At 34.4% G+C, this 22204-nt stretch overlaps 2 protein-coding genes across 5 annotated transcripts; both read left to right on the forward strand.

The window, feature by feature from the left end:
* The first annotated feature begins 1470 nt into the window (after window positions 1–1470).
* LOC121752379 (probable ribosomal RNA small subunit methyltransferase B) lies at window positions 1471–7754 on the forward strand. 3 transcript variants are annotated; one of them, XM_042147411.1, is made up of 19 exons: window positions 1471–1716; window positions 1831–1857; window positions 2230–2274; window positions 2581–2735; window positions 2831–2944; window positions 3034–3099; window positions 3384–3467; window positions 3552–3638; window positions 3972–4063; window positions 4152–4212; window positions 4629–4688; window positions 4819–4879; window positions 5218–5325; window positions 5490–5605; window positions 5686–5757; window positions 6228–6313; window positions 6642–6738; window positions 7094–7232; window positions 7310–7754. In XM_042147411.1, the coding sequence occupies exons 1-18, from the start codon at window positions 1539–1541 to the stop codon at window positions 7223–7225; spliced, it is 1641 nt and encodes a 546-aa protein (XP_042003345.1). In that variant the 5' UTR covers window positions 1471–1538; the 3' UTR covers window positions 7226–7232; window positions 7310–7754. The 3 variants fall into 3 exon arrangements, with proteins under 3 accessions (XP_042003345.1, XP_042003346.1, XP_042003347.1); XM_042147412.1 differs by lacking the exon at window positions 1831–1857 and having other exon boundaries at window positions 1472–1716; XM_042147413.1 differs by lacking the exon at window positions 1831–1857 and having other exon boundaries at window positions 1600–1716; window positions 2178–2274.
* Window positions 7755–9551: 1797 nt separating this feature from the next.
* LOC121750512 (NAD-dependent protein deacetylase SRT1-like) lies at window positions 9552–17155 on the forward strand. Of its 2 annotated transcripts, XM_042145062.1 has the most exons (14): window positions 9554–9827; window positions 10460–10489; window positions 10568–10660; window positions 11623–11742; window positions 12031–12131; window positions 12274–12382; window positions 12813–12892; window positions 13495–13573; window positions 13834–13887; window positions 14585–14681; window positions 14853–14935; window positions 15358–15425; window positions 15687–15792; window positions 16603–17155. In XM_042145062.1, exons 1-14 carry the CDS (start codon window positions 9729–9731, stop codon window positions 16900–16902), a joined length of 1419 nt encoding a protein of 472 aa, XP_042000996.1. In that variant the 5' UTR covers window positions 9554–9728; the 3' UTR covers window positions 16903–17155. The 2 variants fall into 2 exon arrangements, with proteins under 2 accessions (XP_042000997.1, XP_042000996.1); XM_042145063.1 differs by lacking the exon at window positions 13834–13887 and having other exon boundaries at window positions 9552–9827.
* Window positions 17156–22204: the final 5049 nt, after the last annotated feature.

The following is a 22204-nucleotide window of genomic DNA, read 5'->3' on the forward strand; positions in this document are numbered from 1 at the left end:
CAATTAATCATTTATAATCATTTCAAAAATATTTATTATTATTATTATAAATAAAATAACTTTTATACTATAAATAAAAATAACTCCAAAAAAATAACATGCTTCTTCCTTCCACACCCAAAATTGAATTTGTTCCCCAAAATTTCCCAATTTCTCTCCCGTCACCTCATTTCTTCCATTTCTCTCCATTGATCCACCTTCTCTTCTTCTTCTTTTTCTTATTTCGTTTCGCGACCTGCCGCCGAGCTCCGCCGTACCATCACCTTCGGTCTTCCTCCTCCCTCTTTCTGTCTCTGTCATGTCCTTCTCTCGCTCTTTTCTTCTCAATTAAAAGTTTCAAATTGAAACACTATCTTCTCAGTGCCACCCCCTATACCTCAGAATCGATTTCGCGGCACCCTCCTTTCTCCTCGGACATGCTGGCTTCCGACTCCCGGTGTTCTACCGCTGCTGATCACCGTCAAGTCGTCGTCTCGCCTCCTCTCCCTCACCCTCGACCCCTCCATCGACCACCTCCCCCTCGCCCTCGCCGTCGTCCACGCACCTTCCGCTACGGCTGCCTCCCCCTGCCGCAGTTCCACCTCCTCCTCTCAAAATAGTGGTTGCGGCAACGCCGTCGCTAATTTGTCGGAGATGAAATCGATCAGATACACCCTCGATTGTGGCACCTGCAATTACCTATTTCTGACTCTTTCGAAAATCGATCAATTTGGGGAAGCGGTGGAGGTGTTGAAAGGGATGGGGAGGGCGGGATGCGTCCCCGATTGCGACAACTACGGGGATTGATTGCTGAGTTGAGCGAGGCGAGGAGGGTGGACGCCGTGGCGGAGGTGGTGAGGGAGATGATGCAAGGAGGGGGTGAGGCTGAGGGAGGAGACAGTGGCGAAGGTGGTGGGGGCGATGAGGGGGAATCAGGAAGCGGGGAGGGCGGCGGAGATGGTGGAGATGCTAGAGGGGGGAGGGGGGTGTTTATATATATTTTTTACAATATAAAAGTTTTTTTATTTATAATAATTATTACTCTATTATTTTTGAATTAATTAAAAATGATTAATTGAGTCAAAATCGGGTAAACATCCGTCGACTGCTAATATTTAACGGTTCCGTCCATTTTGGACTAATTGTGGCCGGAGTTGCAATGTATGTGATGCAATAATTTAAAACGTAATGTTTAGAACCAAAATCCTAAAATGGTCATATGTTTATGACCACTTTTGGCCTTTACTCTCTACTTGCTCCACCTAACTTCACCTAAAATCTTATGCTACTCAAGAATGTGATATCTTAAATGGAACGGAAGGAGTATCAAAATTGTGATGAAAGTATATTGGTATTTTGGTCAATTAGTAAATAAGAAAAAAAATGTAGATAAAATTTGAAAATCCCCTATTTTAAAAAAAATGCCACAATTCCGAACTTAATCTCAAATTCAAGATATGGGTATTGAGTCCTTTTTTTTGAAATCTCAAAAAAATCACATGTTTTATGGACTCTCTTAGAATCTTTGATTTAATCCATTTATCTCTCCATCTAGAAATATGGAGGCAGTGTGCTCTCGCTTATCTCTCTTCCATGAGAGGAGCTGTACGAGAATTGTGGTTGTGCCGAGCTTTGTTTGCTCTACTCGTGTAGCTGTGGTGCAGCACAACCATCGGAGGACTTCCAGAGACAACTCTGCTACTACAACTTCGACCACTAGAACCAGAACTCGAACAGGTCATTCCATTTCCTAGCCTCGCTTCAATTTGAAATTCATTTTCAAGTCTTCAAGAGTTATGTTATTGCCGCTTTCTTTGTCAGATTAAATCTCATCCAGTTTTTATGTTGCAGCTCGTCCACACACTTCAACTACTGGAGGTGGAGGAGATGTGCAATCTCTCTCTCTCTCAAGCACTAAAAAAAAAACTTATCTTCTAAGAACTCAAAAATTGAGACGCAATTACTTGCGTTGGAAAATTTTAAAAAATAACAACAATTTAGGACACAAAAGAAAGCGTCCATAAATTAAGGACAAATTGACTGATTTTTTTGCTTTTTTAAGAACGCTTTCATTTGCGTCCTCCAATTTTAGTTGGGACACCAACAATAAGGACGTTTTTTGAAGCGTTGGTATATTTAGTAAAAGAACTTAGCGTCCGTAATTGCATTAAGTGTCCTTAATGGTTTATTTGTTGTAGTGAAGATAAGATTGATTTTAATTGCGTGCTTCAAGTCATTCTAATGGCGCAGGCCATGCTCGAGAGCTGAATTTGGATATATCGCCTCACAGAGCTGGTATGCTACACTCTACAATTTTTATTTCATATATTGCTATGTTTGAGTCATTGTGGTCCTGAGTTGGATTTTGGTGGTCTTATACAAAGGAATGATTTTGCTTTAGGTTCTCTGTGCACTGTTTAGCTGTGAATGGGGTTTGGCCTTGATTATGGATTCCCCAGTTACTACTTACTGCACTTTATCATCTTCCTTCATTGATTCTAAACTTGTTAATTGTACTTCTGCATTCCACTAATTATTTGGAGATTATGCTAACTTGGTGAGAATGTTATAATCAGCCTTGTGTTTAACTTCCTTAAATAGTGTCTGCTGTGAGATTGATGCGGATTGAGCTTGGTGGTGCATTTGCTGACCTGTTGAATGAGCAAGGCAAGGGTTCAGGGGATAATGAGATGGGATATGTTGAGAGAACTCTTGGTTTCCGCACCCGTGATCTAGAAGATAGAGATCTTCGGCTGGTTATCCTTCTCTCTCACTTGTCATTTACGTTTGTGGTTCAAATTTTCAAATAAAATCAGAACTGGTGTTGGCAATCTAAAGATTGGGTTTTTAGGTTACAGAAATTGTTGGGGGTACCACCCGTTGGAAAAGATACCTCGATCATTTGATTCTTTCACTTTGTCATGATCAAAACGCCATCAAAAGTATGGAACCTCTTCTACTTCAGGTAGGTAGACAGAGAGTTGTTTGTTTGTTTTTGGATGATGCAATGCTACAGTTTTCCTGAGTGCTGTATGCTACCACATGCTCTTTCAGATTCTTCGAATTGGTTTCTACGAGATCCTAAAGCTTGAAATGCCTCCATATGCAGTTGTTGATGAGGTATGAGGATGCATATAATTAATAGTGTGTGTGTTCTTAGCCTCAATGAAATGGCATTTCAAATTTTCTTTTGATCATTTTATCTGGTGAATGGTTGTCCAAAGTCACTTTTCTCATTCCATTTCGACTTTTTTTTTCAGATAAAAGATGATATTCTGAATATACTTTTCGTTTTCTAACTCTATCTTATTTATATTTGAAGAATTCAAGTCATACACATGATTGTTTTGGTTGCCTGAAACTCCATCTTTCTTATTAATGCATCTCTTATTTGGGTCTGGTAGAATGTGAAGCTTGCAAAAGCTGCACTGAGAGTTGGTGCTGGTAATATGGTTAATGCACTATTGAGGAAGCTATTGATGCTTAAGGTCAGCTTTCTGCTATTCAAATATATATATTAGGGTGTTATTTATGATATTTTAATTACTTTTCTTCCTTTTGAATGTCTACAGGAGAAAAGCTTGCTCCCTGAACCAAAAGTAGATGGTGATGACAGGCAGCGAGCACGTGCTTTGGCCACAATTCATTCTCATCCCGTTGTGAGTTTGTCTTTCAGCCTTAAGGTTTACAGTGGTCTTGATTATCATAAGTCTTTCTTGAGTTAGCTTTCTCTCCTGCAGGGGTAAAGACTAGTATATTCTGTCTGTGTTCGACTTTGAGTCTTGAATGGAATAACGAGTCATAATGACATTATACTCGTCAATGCGCAATAAATTTATTTAAAGAATACACGTTAAATGTACTGATTGATTCAAGATATGTACGTTCTAAAAAATTCGGGTTCCCTTTGATATTAGTCTCTTCTAGGATTCTCCCATAACTTGAAACTTGAAACCTTACTTGTACCCAACCTTCCTTTACATGTTCTCTAGTGGATGGTGAGACGATGGATCAATCAACTTGGTCTTGATGAAGCAGTCAAGTTTATGACATGGAATAATACTGACCCTGGTTTCAGCATCAGGTTTCATATTTACCCCTTTTGAAAACCTTCTCATTTCAAAAGTGTGTCTGCTGCTTTCACTCACCATGTGATATGATGACCAATTCAGAGCGAACACAGCTAAAGGCTTCACAAGGGCGGATCTCGTTGGAGAACTTGAAAAGTTGGAGGTTGGTACTTAATTTTCTCTCATGGGACACATAATGTTCACGGGCATAAACATGAACGAGGGTTCAAATGCTTATTAACCTATAACGATAAAAAATAGTATAGACCAATCCATTGTTTAATAAGATAGATTGGAACTTTAAGATATCCTATGGCCCTTGATAATTTTTGACAATTGATTTGTTGATTCATATCCTATTGAAAGGGTTAGGATTGTAGAAATCCTAGTGATGATTATGAAAATACTCAATAATATATATTATCAATTTTACTGATTTCTGGAAATTATTATAGTTATTTTGTTGTTGTCTTAACTTTTATGGGTCTGAATTCGAAGTATCCCTTGCAAGAGATGGGAATCACATTAGTTTGTCAATGCTCAGCTTATAACTTTTTTCCCCTTTCTCATCAACTTTAGGTTCCATATGAACTTTCTCAGCACTTGGATGATTTCGTCCGCATAAGAACAGGCATGCAGGTAAGAATGTTTTTACATTCTCCACAACATATTCCATTTTTTTTCTTAGTTATCCGTTACATGATACTGATGTAACAAGGAGTGATATCTAATCAATCTTCATGTCATTGTGTACATTTACTTCTTCCAGGTCATCATACAAGCTGGATTACTGAAAAAGGGTTTCTGTTCTGTCCAGGATGAGAGTGCAGGTAATATTCAAGTCCTACAACTTCATTTGAAAGCTAACTGATTACCTATGATGAACTTCCTCTTCCATAAGAATCATCCCGTTTTCGTGTACTTTCTCGTTTCTTCCTGGCTGAAAAATTCTATACTGTACCAAAATTCTCTTTGTTCCCTTGCAAAATCTTCTTGTCTGCTGGCCACATGGCACACATATTCTCTTGTTAATATATAGCAACCTGATTGCATAATTTCGTTTACTCCAAGGATATCGTGCACAAGTATGGGGCCATGCTATTCAATTATTTTAATCCATATACATAACCATCAGTTGCTCAACGCAAACTTTTTTCATAACTTGCAGGAATGGTGGTTAGAGTTGTGGATCCAAAACCTGGTGATAGCATTATCGACTGTTGTGCGGCTCCGGGTGGAAAGACTCTTTTCATGGCTTCGTGTCTGAATGGCCAAGGTACAATGCTGCAGAATGTAGCAACTGAGCCCTTATGACGAACAATTCTTTGAGCAAAACTTACAATGATCATCTTGTCATTCCAAAATATCATACAAGTTCAATCATGGTAAAACTCCTCCGTGTAACTTCCGCTAGCGGTGTTATGCCGACATTCTTATCAGGTAGCATAAGCGCAGTTGATGTAAATAAAGGCCGATTGAGAATCCTCAAAGAGACTGCCAAGTTGCACGAGTGTGATCAAGTTATCACTACCATTCATGCTGATCTCCGTGCACTTGTAAGTGAATTTCTTATTTAAATAAAATAATTTTCAGAGGGAATGTTGAATCATTTTTATTTTTTTGTTCAAATTTTCAGGATGCTAATATCCTGAAAGGTGATAAAGTTCTACTGGATGCTCCTTGTTCTGGATTGGGTGTACTATCTAAGGTATATTATGGTACAGATCCCTGCAGCGAATGGATCAGCTAATATATTTTTTTTTCGGTAGTTCCTTAACTAATAGAGCTAAGGGTAAGAAGCACATAGGAAAGCACGGAAGTTGTAGAATCTGTATCTTTCGAAAATCAACAGAGAACAAGGACTAGATCATCAGGGCAAACACCTTCCCAGCCCAGAAATCTGCGACTAAACTCTAAAACTGGAAACCTAATGACCCTTATTTAGATAAAATTAGAAACTTAATTAACTAAAAATAGGACTTAATAAAATATCTATAAATAATTCTATTTCATCTCAGTTGAGTCGTATTGCTTTATTCAACTATGATAACCTCTCTCCCAAAATAAAATTTAGTGTGTCCCTCTTGCACTGTTGTCTATCAGTTTCATTCTTTTCCTAGTTTCATCTCTGCTTATTTTCTCAATGCACTACTTGGCTGTAATTTACTCGTTTTACAGAGAGCAGATTTGCGCTGGAATAGGAGACTGGAAGACATGGAAGAACTTATAAATTTGCAAGACGCCCTTCTTGATTCAGCTTCTAAGTAAGTCTAGCAGCTGCTTGCATGCACTTCTTTAATTGGCTATGTTAGCATTGCAAATTAAAATTTGAATCTGGTACGGCAACGAATTTCCTGGATTTCCAGCAAAATAGATATGCTTGGTCCGTTTCTGCAAAGATAAATGGCAGTCCAGTGAACTATTGACGTGGTACATGCATGCTAAATGCGCAGCCACCTACTTTCTCATATCTATTTTTCCTCGTTGGGAGCACTGGGCATCTGACATTCAGAAATTATTCAAACCAACTTTTTTATTTGTACAAATAATGTCTCAAAGTTCACTCCTGTGTGATTTGCTTTGCATCTACAGCTTGGTAAAGCCTGGTGGAGTACTAATATACAGCACCTGTTCAGTCGATCCTGATGAGAACGAAGAAAGAATTGCTGCTTTTCTGCTGCGACATCCGGTAAGTACCTGAAGAAGTTACTTAGCTCTTTACATCGGGAACAGTAGTATGTTCCTTCCGTCTACATTAATTTCCAATTCCATATGAATTATGAAGGATAACTTGAATTATGAAGGATAACTTGAATTATGAAGGATAACTGTGCCTTAACTTATCCTTATCTTGTCCTCATATTTGAGTTATGAATGCTCATATAAAATAGAATCATGTATGCTTGCAATTACAAAGTAGTCAGTATCACATTTTTCAGCAACATAAAATAGTCAGCCACCTGTGAGGGATCATCATAAAACCATTCAAGATACACTTTTACCCTGCTAAGCGAAACAGAGATCCAACGTTCTTGTGTTTGCAGGAATTTTGTGTAGATTCGGTAGAAAAGTATGTGTCTCCCCCATTTGTCACTGAAGGTGGATTCTACAGCTCCGGGCCTGTCAAACACTCGCTCGATGGAGCCTTTGCAGCTCGCCTTATAAGATCTACCTGACTTACCAGTGAGTGGAGTTATGCTACTTAGCTGCTGGTTCCTTTTAATAATCAATTATCAATTTACACACTTTTTGCAATGCAGTTTTACACAATTACTCTTGGGATGTAACTCCTCTTTGAGTATATTTGAAAGCTCAAGATCTGATATGTGTAGTTGCTAAGCAAGTTTAGCCCATCTAGGATTCATTATACAGAAAGAGTTAGTATGGGGGTTGGATTAGTTGAACGAAGTGCTTAACCTTAAGAGGAATCGGAAAGGGGTTGGAAGAGAACGCACCAAACTGCCTACTTGCGGAGAAAGGAAGAGCTTTAACGGTAAATCTAAAATCCTTTTGGCCAGATTATTCGACTTGACAGTGGAAAGCTTTGGAGTGCAGAAGAGGTTAAAAATTGGATCTTTGAGCTTTGGCTCAAATATACAGACAGTAATCAATTTTGAATTTAATATTCAGTGTTGGATACACATTTTCCAGCTTGTATTCCATGGACAGTCAATAAAAGTGTATCAATATTTTACAGCATTTGAATTCATATCTTCAAGAAAACAGTATAATCAATCTATCCCGATGATATATAATGAAATGCTCCCTCTCTCTCAAGGCAGTTGGCTCGTATTCTTTTTTAATTTGTTCCAAGGTGGTTAAGTCATTTTCTTTTTTTGGTAAAAACTTTATTCTCTCTTTTACTTTCTTTTCTCTTCATTTTTCTTATTTTATTCTCTCTCTTATTTTACTATCCACTTTAAACTTTAACACATTAATTTCTTAAATCCTGTGGCCAAAAGAAATGTCCCAAGTTCCCAACTACCTTGGGACATAGGGAGTCATATTTTAAATGTTTGTGTTTTCAAGAAAATAATTACTGTATCATTTAATTAAATGTGAAATATTTTTTATTCTGGTATTATTGATTCCGATTTTATTGCATAAATAACATCACTTTTTCATATTTTTTGTTGTTTCTCAATAAATTTCCTATAGAAATAGACCATTAGAGATCGGCACTGATTTAATGTATAATTGGTAAAATAAAAGAGAATGAGAAAAAATAGTTGAGATTGTGTTGCCCTTAAATGACACTTAAAGGAAAAAGAAAGAGAAAAAGATTTCCATAAATGGATATGGACTATTTCTATAAGATGGATAAAAGAAGGAAATATGACATTTCTATGGGACGTAGTGAGTAGTATATTGTTACTATTAACTAGAAATAGAAAGATATAAGAAGTTTTTTTTCTGTGCAAATAATGACAACTTTAATTACGTATGAAGTACCTAAATGTATTAGGAAATCACATAAGATGTTGCTGACATAAATGCAACAAAGTTTATATGTCAGCGAATTTAGGGATTGCCAAAAATGCCCTTCAAGCCATTTGTGCATTTTAATCCAAAGCGTTAGGACTAATGAGGCAGTTCACTCTATATAAAAATGAGTTTCACATTGCACTATCTTTTCTCATACACTTTCCTTTGTATTTTTTAAAATCAGTGTCGAACTCAAATGGAAATCCTAATGACGGACAAAGAGAGTACATACTAATAAATTTCATCATCAATTTACTATGATTGAAGTCCGATTATTCTGTTACTCCTTCCCTCCCACAATAGTTGTCACTATTTTCCATTTCGGTCCGTCCCTCAATAATTGTCACACTTCATTTTTACTATAAATAGTAAGTAGGTCTCACATTCTTCCTCTAACTCACTTCACTCACATTTTATTATAAAACCAATATAAAAAAGTAGGTCCCACATTCTACTAACTTTTTCAATCAACTTTTCTTTATATTTCTTAAAACTCGTACCCAAAATAAGAGTGAAAATTATTATGGGCCGGAGGGAGTATATGTTAAGATCCAAAATTGTTCTAATCATACGTGTCTATATTATTTTAATTTTAAATTTAACTAATTTTATGTTTTTAGTTATCGAATAAACTATGACCATTACTCTCTTTACATTTTAAATACTTCCTCTGTCCACAAAAAAATAGGACACATTGTGAATGACACGAGTTTTAATGTAGAATTGGTAAAGTAAGAGAGAATGAAAAAAAGTAAGAGGAAAGTAGTGTTAGTGGAGAATATGAGGTCCATATTATTATTAAGAGAGAATGGAGAAAAGTAAGTGAGAAGTTGTTGAAAACTTTGATTTTTTAAATTTACTCTATTTTTTATCGACAACAAAAAATGACAAATGTTCTCTATTTTTCATGGACGGATCGGGTGCCAAACTAGTCCATGAATAACAAGGTGGTCGATAGGCGAACTTGAAATTTTGATCCAGAATATGGGCATATGGCCCTTCCCCTACCCTTCCCCTACCCTGCCCCATTGGATGTAGAGTAGAGCATGATATGTTATTTACATAGGAGAAGAATCTATTAGACGTTATATAGTGTGCACAATTTATTTCGATCGACTCTCGCACACATCAAATACCCATAAAAATAATTTAAAAAACAAGTTCCCAGAGACCGAAAAAAAGGAAAAACCCAAAATGTCTCTGGGGTATGCCGAGAAGCTTTCCTTCATAGAAGATGTGGGCAACGTTGGAATGGCGGAATTTTTCGACCCATCTCACGTTTTCCAGGAAAAAGTAAAGATTTTTTTGGGGGTCTCATTCTTCTACTTTGTGTTTTGGCTACATTGTTCCTTCTGTGATGCATTTTCAGTGCTTGTTGATGAATTCTTTCTTCTTTTTTAGTTGTGCTGCGATGATCATTCCATTTCTGTTTGGTATTACTTCAATTAGCTCTTTAGATATCTTTCCTCTCAAAGTATTGTCATTCTATCATAGGAGGGTTTAATGATGCCCTAAACTAATTTGTTTGGTTCTTCCGTGAGAAATGCTTTCTGGTGAACAGCATTATTCATTGTTATGTTAAAGCATTTATTTTTCCTCGACTCCTGAGAAATAATCTAATGGAATCTGGAATTTTTGAAATCATATGAAGTCATGGTAGGTAATTGTCAATCGAAAGTAAGGATGAGGATATACTGATGGATTTGTTTGCAGAGGAAGTGATTGAATTAAATGACAACCTTTATCCATTGTGTACCAAAACCAAGCAAACCAAGATGAAGTTTTACTCTTGAACCCTTATAAATCTCAGCATCAGATTTTCCCATTGGAGTGATTGTTAGCTTATGTCTTAAAAGGGGTTGTACTAGTAGGTTACAACATCATTCGGAAAATAGTCTGACTGCAACCTAATGTCCTCACTTCAGGTTGAGCGACTCGCTGGGATGATTCAAAAGGTCTGACCTGGCAATGGTATATATTCATCGAGTTTCCGTTCTCTCAATTAAACTGAAGAGCCTTGTTTGTTCATGCAGAGCAAGCACATGGTGGTATTCACTGGGGCAGGGATATCCACTTCTTGTGGTATACCTGACTTTCGTGGCCCCAAGGGCATCTGGACTCTTCAGGTACTGGGTGGCTCAGCATTGCATTCTTTAAGAACTTTTTGACATGATTTTAATAGAAGGCTCCACCAAACAGGAAAACATTGCATCCTAGAAACATTCTCTTTGTTTGAATGTGATAATAGGGCTGTCCAATTAAAACTTATGTCTGTGATAAAAAAAGTTAAGAATGACTTTTCTACTAGAATAATTCAATGGACATGTACAGAATTTTTGTCTCTTGATCACGAGTTAAAATTTTATTTTAATTGCTTGATAATGCATTTCTTGATCTTTTCATGGGAGAGCAATAATTTGAATACAGCACCACCTGGCATTTGACATTGAAAAAGTGATTTCAGTCAAAATAATACCTTGTGCTTTTATACCACATGGCTAAAGACTTTAGCTTTATGCAACCTTTGAGGAAGATATAGAACCATAATTATGATTTAGTAAGCAAATTATGGTTGGTGGATCTTGATCGTCGCCTCTTTTATAGAATCACATGGTTGTTTGTGCAACATGTTATCATTCATAGCATAGCTTAGCCACTGTAGTTTGGTTTCTGAGGTGAAAATCTCACATACAGTTCTGGATCTGGGAAAATAATTTGGTATCTAATTATCTCTCTGTTAATTAATTATCTATTCCAATAGATATTGGAGAGCTCACACTCTTTCGCAATCCTACATGGCAATCCAAGATAATTATTTTCTCAATTTTCTAAATCCTTCATTTTAAACCTTTTTACTCCAATGCTTTTTAATATTAGAAATTTAGAATATGTCATGTAGCACTTGTTTACCTTAATTATAGGTATGAGTGCACTGACTTCTAAGTTTACCATTTCTACCTTCATAGCCACTGTAGTTTGGTTTCTTTTTATTGGTACAGGTGTTTATAAAGTTATTGCTTGAAACTTTAGAAGACCCCCACCCCCGCCCCTGTTATTTTTCCTAAGTTATTATCACACTGATTCGCAGCGCCAAGGCAAAGCCTTGCCAGAAGCATCTTTACCTTTCCATCGAGCAACACCAAGCACAACCCATATGGCACTAGTTGAATTTGAGAAGGCTGGTATCCTGAAGTTCCTGATCAGCCAGGTATGCCTTATGCCTCCATGATAATTTTAAACTGAACAGAATTGGTAGTAATTGGTTCTATCTATTTTCTACACTCCTCTTCTAATATTAAAGAAGGATCAGACTTACATCTTGAATTTATTTTTCTTTTTTAGCTTTTCCTTTTTGTTTTTCTGCAATTATATGATTTCCACTTGAAATGCATCATATGGAGTATATTTTTCGCTTGCCATCTAAAGTTACATTGTTGTTCTTCATTTGGCGGTTTTAACTCTGATTTTGTGGCCTCTGATTTGTCTGATATGCTAGAATGTTGATGGCCTCCATCTTCGTTCTGGAATACCGAGGGAAAAACTTTCTGAATTACATGGAGACTCCTTCATGGAACAATGCCCATCATGTGGAGCTGAGTATGTATTTTTAATATTGTTTTCAATTAAAATTAATATTAAGTTTTTTATTCAATTTGTACTTGTTGTCTGATCCATTGCACATAGAATGTTAGCTTTGGAGCTTGGGCTCGCTTGTTTATAATAGTTATTTCCCTTGTAGATATGTCAGGGACTTTGAAATTGAGACTATTGGGTTGAAGGAGACGACTCGCCGTTGCTCCAGGGCAGGTTGTGGTGCAAAACTGAGGGATACTGTTCTGGACTGGGAGGTATAATTTTCTTTGGAGAAACCTTTAATTTGAGCTTTACATTAAGTATTAATAGATGTTTTGATTCTGCTCGTCTGTGGTGTTACTTGAAAGGTTCAGTGAGTTCATAACGTGTTTACCTTTGGGTCTGAGAAACAGTTAAACTCCACTATTATGCACACATGCGTCATTTTGTAATCATTGAATATCTAAGAGTAATGAATTTGTAATAGCTGATGAAATAGTCTCTTATTAGCTCTTCGATAAAATTATTACCTTTTGAAGATTGGATTTAATTGCATGCACTATGAAGTGTGAATAATGATCTAAAGTACCCATAATATTTGGTACTCTTTATCTGTTTTGTGATTTTGGAATTGGACCTGGCGAAAAGCCGGCTTCACTGATCATATTTCGAAGTCATAGAGCTAATATTCATTTCATCTGAAAGGATGCTTTGCCGCCTAAGGAGATGGATCCTGCAGCAAAACACTGCAAAATGGCTGATCTTGTACTATGTTTAGGAACAAGGTAATTAATGAAATTATATCTACTTGTGCAGCGATATTTATCTCTTTCACTTTGAGAACTCAGCATTTTTTATGTTCTTCAAAAGCTTAATCGATTCTGCTCCTTGCCAAAAATTTGAAACCTGGGGAATGCTATTATCATACAAAATGATTTTCATCTAGGCACTAGTTAAGCTTGGTCATAGCTGAAGGAAGCTTTGGTTCTTAAAATGCAAACTGGCATATAAGATATAACTCCTGTTTGTACTCAAAAAGTAAGTTGGTTTAGCTGTTTAGGTAGAGCTATGTCTTGTGCTGAAGCCTGAAAACCGAACTTAATATTATGAAATTACAAGAACCGAGATCTTCAGAAATCCACGAGATGTTTTTTTATCTTAAAATTCTATTATCCTCAGGATGACTCATCTTGCATTAGAAAAATGTAGCTTTTTGTCAACATTTAAATTCTGGTTGTCAACAATGGTCTCATTACTTCACTTGCAATCTGGTATCCTGCTACTGTTATTCGTGAGGTTTGTGGATCTTGTCATGCCACTGTCTGCAACTCATTTCACCTGAAGCTTTCTTGATTTTACTCTTTTTAACTCTTATTACACTCTGCAGTTTGCAAATTACTCCTGCATGCAATTTGCCCCTAAAATGCCTAAAGGGTGGTGGGAAGATTGTAATTGTGAATCTCCAGGTAAAGGGTGTCAACAATTCTGAAAATAGCATGTGATATCTGAAGTGTCTCTAAACTTTCATATGTAACACACAAGTAAGATGAAATTGCTCTATTCTAGGGCTTGTAGCTTATGTGGTGTTCCTCCTCATTCGTAAGGGTGAGAGATCTGGATAAAATTCAACCCCCCATCCCCCAACTAAAAAGAGAGAAAAAAATAAAGTAAGATGAAATGACCGTTATTTTGGCACTTGGATTAAGATATGCCTTTTAATTTTCAGAAAACCCCCAAGGATAAGAAAGCGAGTTTGGTGATACACGGACGTGTTGACGAGGTGACTTCGAATGCCACAAACCTCATTTGTTTATTATGTTTATTCATCCAAGATAAAATCTTAAGCATCTTTGGGTTATATTAAATTTAGTAATTGAAGGTACTGAATATTAATGAAAATAATATGGCTGGGCACTCAGCCAAGTTGTTTGATCCATGTGAGTCTTCTAAATATCAATATGGGAGAGCAACAAAATATCTAGCCTGTTAGTTCTTAAATCTTGATAATCTTACGTTAACTGAATTCAGTGCTCTCCTGTTTATGATGCCCATACCAAACTCTCGGAGATGATTGTTAAATCTGTAATCTTTGTTGGTACACCATTTTTCTGTCTCTCAACTCTCATGGATGTGGGACTTGCTAAAAAATATGGTAGTTTCATATTATTCTCGGTCACTTACAGACCAATGAGATCTTGGAATTTAGCTAGCAAAGGGGAATTTTTTCAATACTGAACCGAAGAGAAGGTTTTAACTAAGTCATAGCATGTACCATCTGGTCCATGATCAATCTTGCGCCATTTTTTGACTTATAAAACTGCACCCTTTCACAGCTCTTCTTTGAACAAATCATCTCCATCCACATTGACAGTGATATAGCTTTTCGCCTTCGGTGGGAATGACTATAATTTTGTTACATAAATGTTATGATTTCTTAACTCTGTGTTGTGATAATGGCTAAAATTACCTTTTTTCAGGTGATGATGGGAGTTGTGGGCATGCTAAATATGCGTATCCCTCCATTTATTAGGATTGATCTTTTCCAGATTATTATAACCCAGGCCTTAAGTCTAGGTATTGTTTTTTTCTCAAAATGATTCATCAATTTGCCTTCTTTTTCGTTAATATTTTCTTCATCTGAATTTTTACTTGCTGTTTCTATTTTTTATGTAAAAATTCACTCACAAAATGCTTGCAACTATTTTATGTAATTTTGCTTTTGATAGTTGTTTACTTTTTTCTCAGATAAAAAGTATGTGAACTGGACCCTCAGAATAGCCAGTGTGCATGGGAAGCAAGCACCATTGCCTTTTATCAAATCAGTAAAGGTAAATTGATGAATTTAACTGATTTGATAAATTTTGCCCCTACTGAGTTTCTATTAGTAAACGAAAGGCAGGAGAACTCATCACTAACTAATTTGCTTCTTTATTAGAAAAGGAAACAAATCACAGTTACTTTTTTGCTCTTTTATGTGGGAACAATAAGCAGTTCCAGTACTGGTACTTAGTTACCTGATGGTAGTAGTTATTATTGAGTTCTTTGTTTAGCTGCTGGGTGTTAATATTTGAGCACATACTTGGAGATGTTGATATTTGTGGTCGGTCCTATAATTTATATTTTAATGGATCTGGAATACTTTGCCAGTTAGGTTAACCATTTGGGACCTTTTGCGGATTAACTTGCGTTTCTGGTTTCATCTGCTTCCTATACTTCGGGATCTTTACTTTCTGTTTGAATCGGACACTAGGTTTCCTTCACTGAAAGTCTAAGCATGAAGGCAGCTGTTTTATATGATCAACCTCTTCATCTCAAAAGGTATATATACTTCATTTCCATTGTATGAGCTATGTCTTAGAATCATCCAAATCCACATAGAATGAGGCTGGGGTTATATTTACTGTAAAAATGTCTCATATTCTTTCTGGAAGGTCTTTTTCCTTACACGAAAAATTCTCATTTTTCATGCCTAAACTCTCGTAGTGCTCATTTGTCGTAATGCTTTGTGCTTATCGAAGTATGACCTCACGTGTATATTTTGCTTTTCTGGACCAAAAACTACTGTCCATTGCTTATCAGGAGGACAGCTAGGAGTACAAAACATTTGGATGTTTTCTTGAGTTTGCAGTTCAGTGCTGGTTGTAAGTGTACACATGCGGATCTCAAAATACCCGTTGATTTTGAGGTGAGAATAAACTTTCCTTCAAGGGTTTTAATTTTTAGCATTATCATCTGCTCCTTGTGCAATCCCAAGTAATACCTTTATCCCTCCGTCCCACTCAAGATGTCCACATTCTTGAGTGGCACGGGATTTTAGGAGTTATTAGGTGGAATAAGTAGAGAGGAAAAGGTAGTTGAATATTTTAATGAGAGAGGAGGGGGAGATTTATTTCCAAATATAGAAAGTGGACATACAAACTAAAAAGGAGACGGAGGGAGTATTATTTTTCTAGGGATAACTACCAATTTGTTAATGCTTTACATACACGCGATAAAGTTATAGTGAAACCTGTCTCATAACTCTAGGCAGTGAGAGATTTAGGGGGATTATGCAAATATGGATTCTTAGCAACCAGATATTTCACGAGGAGGATTGATTCACTTGATAAATACTCCCTCTGTCGCATTAAAATTGAAATATTTTCGTTTTTTGGATTGTCCCAATAAAAATGAAACGTTTCCTAAAATGGAAATACCATCTTCTCTACTTTTTCCCTCTCTATTACTTTATTCTCTCTCCATTAACTCACAAACAACACTACATAAAATCTAATATTGAAAAGTCCACTAACCAGCCTCTTGCATCATTCATTCACATGTTCCTACATGGCTTTATTGGTTTCACAATACTTAGTCCTTTCATTTAATTGGAAAAGGGAAGAACTTCACATAGTCTCGTTCATCATATTCGTTGTGGAGGGTCGGGTTAGGGAGTTGGTAGAAATGTACTTTTTCTCTGTGCATTACACTGTATTTAATAGCACGTTATCTTCAGATTCCAACTGACTGTCTCAAGGAAGAAAATGATTCCATCATCGAGAAGCTAAAAGAGCGAGCAGTGAGAGAGCCATGCTGCGGCCAAACAGCAGTGGTGGAGAGGAGGGGCATATTAGTCCCCAAAAGCGAGGTCATCGTCCATGCAATTATTACCAACATTATAGAATACGGGGGTTCTTTGGAGGCGTCTTCTCTGAGTAACGGCTTGCTTAAGAGGAGGAACGAAGGTTTGATAGACAGTGGGATTTGTTGGAAGCGAACGAAGGGGCGGAAGCGCACGAGTAGGCATAGAAGGTAACTTGGGGGTGTGATTTAGCTTTGTAAATATTGGGTAGAATATGGTATGGGGATTTGATCTCCCTACATTGCTACAGATTATGTAAGTTTATGGGGTTGGCATCTGAGGAGTACTTTGTTTTTTGGTAGATGGCACTCTCAGTCCACCTTAATTATAGGAAACTTTGAGAATATAGATAATGTTTCTAACTTTGTGATTTTATCAATATATTTCTATAGAGGAATGATATGCTACATACCTTATGCGAGCACCACTCTCGTTTGACGCACGTTTAGTATTGTTCGTTTCGATTTATATAATTAGTTTGATTCTTATGTGAAATTTAAATTTTAATGTGTTGTAACATTTTTAATGTTATTAGAATCAATCAAAATATATAAATCAAAACGAACAATACTAAACATGTGTCAAATGAGAATAGTGCTCCCATAAGGTCTGCAGTATATCATTACTTTGTCTCTCTATTACCTTTAGGCTTCATCTATATTGGATTGAAAATTTATGTTTGATGCACGAAAGATTAAAATTAATGTGAATCACTTATTATTGATTATTGCGACTGGTTGATCCCCAATCTCCACCAAAACGACCCCACTTCTACTTTTTAATAAGTTGATTGTTGGGCCATTTTGTTTTCCAACTACACTTACAATTTTATTTTCTCATTCTCTCAATTCATTCATTTTTCTTCTATTATTTCAATTTTTTTTCATACAACAAAAGTAAAAGACAATGGATCCAAATAATTCAATCCTAATCAAATTCGACCCAAGTATACGACAAGGATTCATGCAATATTTGTGTCCAAACAATCACAACTCGTTTAAGTTTCAAAAGTTCTCAATCTTTCTTCACCAAAGATGATATTGAAGGAGCCACTACAGTGAAAGGCAAAATATTTTTTTCCATAGAGGAGAATGAAGATAGTATTCATGTGTCAAGAATTTTCTTAGAATGAGATTATTCTAACAAAAGCAGTGGGATCAATGAATTTTTCCAATGTACTTGGCAAGTTAAGTATTAGAAACCGAGGAAATTACACCATACATACAAAATGTTTCATTAGTGTTTCAAATTGATACAGAAAGTTTTAAGTTAACATGTGTCACATAAAATGTTTTGTTAGTGTTTTAAAGTAATACATTTTCCTTAATTGATTAACAGCGTTAGTTTTTCTGTTAATATCTTTACTTTAAATTCTTCATTCATGAGAAATATTTTGAATCCCTTACAAACATAAAAATAAAATTCAAACACAGCTACATTCTTTCTCAAACAAACATAAATTCCCACACTGAAACGTCATTCATGATCTTGAAAATATTCTCATAGCCTTAAATTTGTGAAAAAATAGAATGCTGCTACAATTTAGTTTTTGTTATTTTATCACAAATTTATTGGATTGTTAGTTGTTACTCTCTCTCTGTCCACCATTTAAAGATCCATTTTGCCATTTTGGGTTATTCACGATTTATAGAACAATTTACTTTATTCCACTTTTTGTATGCAAACCCCACATTCCACTAACTTTTTACACTCACAATTCATTACAATATTAAAAATAGATTCCACGTTCTATTTACTTTCCATTTAAATTCTTGTATGATTGATATTTTATTAAGAATATAGTTTAGATTAAACTGAAATTTTTACATATTATTTGAGTATTCAATTATTTAGATATAAATATGCATAGTTTTTTGCCATTCTTGATAAAATTGAAATACAAATAATATTTTTAAAATATTCAAGCATGTGATATTAGCTATTTAGTCATTGGAAAATATTGTTTTATTAATCATAGTATATTAAGAAAATGTAAATTAGGAGAAATATTTGATATTAAGAAAATATTTTATATTAAGAAAATATTGTTTTAGTCATTGGAAAATATTTGATATTAAGAAAATGTAAATTAATAAATTAATACCATAAAATTAGGATATTTTCATAATAAATAAAATTGAACCGTAAATCAAGGTAAAAGACAAAGAAAAATTAGGAGAAATAAAAACACGAAAAAATACTAGAAAATGAGTTTTATAAGGATAAAGGGTCTCATTTTATTATTTTCATATTAATCAATGCAGATAATGATAAATCTATATATTTAAACAAAATTAGAAAGTGTAAATAATGACAAAATTTTACTCCCTTCGTCCCCCATTAATTGACACCAATTTCTTTTTTAGTCCGTCGCCAATTAATTGACACTCTTACTTTTTACTACTTTTGGTAATGCACCACACATTCCACTAACTTATTTCAACTCACATTTTATATCAAATTAATATATAAAAGTAGGACTCACATTCTACTAATTTTTTCCACCCACTTTCCATTGCATTTCTTAAAACTCCTTTATATATTACTCCCTCCGTCCCAACTAAGGTGATACACTTTTCTTTTTAGTTTGTCCCAACCAAGATGACACATTTATATTTTTTTTAACTTTCTCTCAACAATTAATACATCCAACCAATTTTTTCTCTCGTTATTTAAATATGAATAAAGATAAATTAACAAAAATTGTATATATAAAATGCCCTTAAATTTTTAACAAGTTTTTTTTAAACCGGTTTTCTTATAAACTACTTATTCCTTTACATGATTACCCTTTTATTATATTTGTTAAGTTAAATCAATGCCAATTACATGGATTATATATGGAAATATGAAAAATATGGATGACCAATGCAACAAAATGGTGCCATTTAATTAGAGAATTTTCATAAATTGATGTAGGGGTGGGTCGGTACGGTATACCGTACCGACCGTGCCATACCGCATACCGTACCGGAAAGTACGGTATGACAAAATTCAATACCGATACGGTACCGAATTTTCGGTATACCAAAATTCCGGTATACCGGAAATTCGGTATGATATTTTTTGATACCGTTACCATACCGTTATTACGGTCTACCGTACCGTGTTTCGGTATACCGTTTTTTAACGGTATACCGAAACACGGTACGGTATACCGTAATAACGGTAACGGTATACCGACAAATAATTGGTTTCTTGATTTGTTCATTTACTAATTGGTTTCTCGATTGTTCATTATTTTTTGCTATCGGTAATTCGTCCATCACTCTATTCAATTTTATATTTTGGTTAGCATGTTTTCAAGTATCATATTATATTTGTTGTTGCCGATGATGTTGATCTTTAAGTATCTTTTAATATATATTTATGGATTATTTTTTATTACATATATTCAGAATTTTATCCCATAATCGTGGTTAATGATAAAATGAAGGTACTTATTGATTATTTTTGGCTATTTAGACCAATAGTAGTAATAATTGGTCTTATAAATAAAATCTCCAAATAGATTTACAAGTGTAATGAAATAAAGATTCAATTTTTCCCCCTAGACTTTAATTTCAATCTATCATTATAAACATGCATGAGTATATTTTAAAGTTAAGGGTTTAGGATTTAGGTTTCACGGTCTTCCTTTGATTTGAATAAATTTTTAAAATACTAGCAAATAATATTTTTTTTAATGTGAAAATACTAAAATTCAACATATATCAAAATTTGGCTCATTTGTTGGTTATGATGAGTATATTTTAAAGTTAAGGGTTTAGGATTTAGGTTTCAAGGTTTGAGTTTTTAGTGTATAGGGTCGCTATATTGCAATGAAATGAATCTCGACTAGAATGTGTCTCACCAGTGCAATATTAAATTATTGCAACGTAAACTTGCTCCTACAGTTATAACTCAACGGTTAATTCATATTTTCACAGATTTAAAATGCTTTTTAATTTTAAGTCTGATATTTAAATGTCAAGACAGTTTATTAAAATGTCAACACAAATATGTGTTGAAATTTTAATGTGATCGTATTGACATTTTTAAGAAAATGTAGCATTTAAACACACTCTTGTGCCTATGTGGGGTTAATGTGATTGAAAAAGTATAATCCAAAGTAAGAGGATGTCGAATATTCTTTTGTTTATCATTTCACAACTTTTATTTCGCAAAATGAAATAAATATGAAGAAATTAAAATGACCCGTGCATCGCACGGGCGTGACACTAGTTAGTAATTTAAATTGGACATTTATTTCTCTTTAAGAATTAAGAATGACTGATCAGTATCCTATTTATTCATCCTTCAATTTAAGTAGTATATAAAATAAGATAACATACAATGAATTAAACACTAATTAAACGATTTGATTCATTTTCAGCTGCACATATTTTTAATTGACATTTTATGAAGTGGGACGAAGAATAAAACAAAATTTTTAATTACTTTGTATATTTGGAATATGACATTACACAAATAATCATATATTAAATGGTGTGAGTTAATACAAATTCTTTCAAATGTGCTCTGTTGAAACATATTCCCAATATCGTATTTCCAATCTTCTTTCGGTGTTATGTGCTATTGTGTTTATTATATTTAATAGGATGAGTTGATAAAAAAATAATTCAGGTTAATTTTGAATTTGTTTGAATAAATTATCATTTGAATGTTTAATTTTATTGTATTAAATGTATTAAAATTTTTTAATATAATATATATATAAATGTAATATATATATTACAACATATTTAATATTAATATATATATATATATATATAATAATAATCTATCGGTATACCGAATATTCGGTATACCACGGTATACCGGTATACCGTGGATTCGGTATACCGTGGTATACCGGTATACCGCGGTATAGAAAAATTGATACCGTTACCGTACCGAAACACTGCGGTACGGTATCATACCGTACCGGAAACTGCGGTATACCGAAAAATCGGTATTTTCGGTATTTTTTCGGTACGGTAAGTCCGGTATTACGGTATTTCGGTATAATTTCCCACCCCTAAATTGATGTATAATAAATTATCCGATTTTAATAGTGTTGCATCTTATAGTTTGCCTAGTCATTTTATTCCATCTACTTGCAATTATATCTTATTAAGGGAGTAATTAATTCTGATTTTTAAATTGCACTTAAAATCTCAAATAGATTGAAAATATAATTATTTCATAATCTTAAATTAGTTTCTTATAGGAATAGCTATGATTATTTAAAATTTTAAAAATTATTTAATTTAGAATTTAGAATTTAGAATTTTATATTAATAAAATAACTAGATGTGAATGATTATGATTATTCAAAATTTTATATATTATTTAATAATAAGATAACTGGATGTGAATAACTATGATTATTTCATTTGATGGTAACACTAACAAATTAAGTATTATGTCATATTTAATAATTATTTAATAATAAAATAATTGGATGTGAAATACTATTATTACTTCGTTGGAT

Source organism: Salvia splendens, chromosome 10 (genome assembly GCF_004379255.2).
Source record: "Salvia splendens isolate huo1 chromosome 10, SspV2, whole genome shotgun sequence".
Taxonomy (NCBI): Eukaryota; Viridiplantae; Streptophyta; class Magnoliopsida; order Lamiales; family Lamiaceae; genus Salvia; species Salvia splendens.

Bases quoted from the DNA above. Each gene is read 5' to 3' on its own strand.
- LOC121750512 (XM_042145062.1), top strand. From the start codon at position 9,729: ATGTCTCTGGGGTATGCCGAGAAGCTTTCCTTCATAGAAGATGTGGGC. The intron at 13,888-14,584 runs GTGACTTCGAAT...ACCTTTTTTCAG, and splicing joins TACACGGACGTGTTGACGAG to GTGATGATGGGAGTTGTGGG. The intron at 15,426-15,686 runs GTATATATACTT...ATTGCTTATCAG, and splicing joins CAACCTCTTCATCTCAAAAG to GAGGACAGCTAGGAGTACAA.
- LOC121752379 (XM_042147411.1), top strand. From the start codon at position 1,539: ATGGAGGCAGTGTGCTCTCGCTTATCTCTCTTCCATGAGAGGAGCTGT. The intron at 3,100-3,383 runs GTATGAGGATGC...TGGGTCTGGTAG, and splicing joins CATATGCAGTTGTTGATGAG to AATGTGAAGCTTGCAAAAGC. The intron at 3,468-3,551 runs GTCAGCTTTCTG...GAATGTCTACAG, and splicing joins GGAAGCTATTGATGCTTAAG to GAGAAAAGCTTGCTCCCTGA.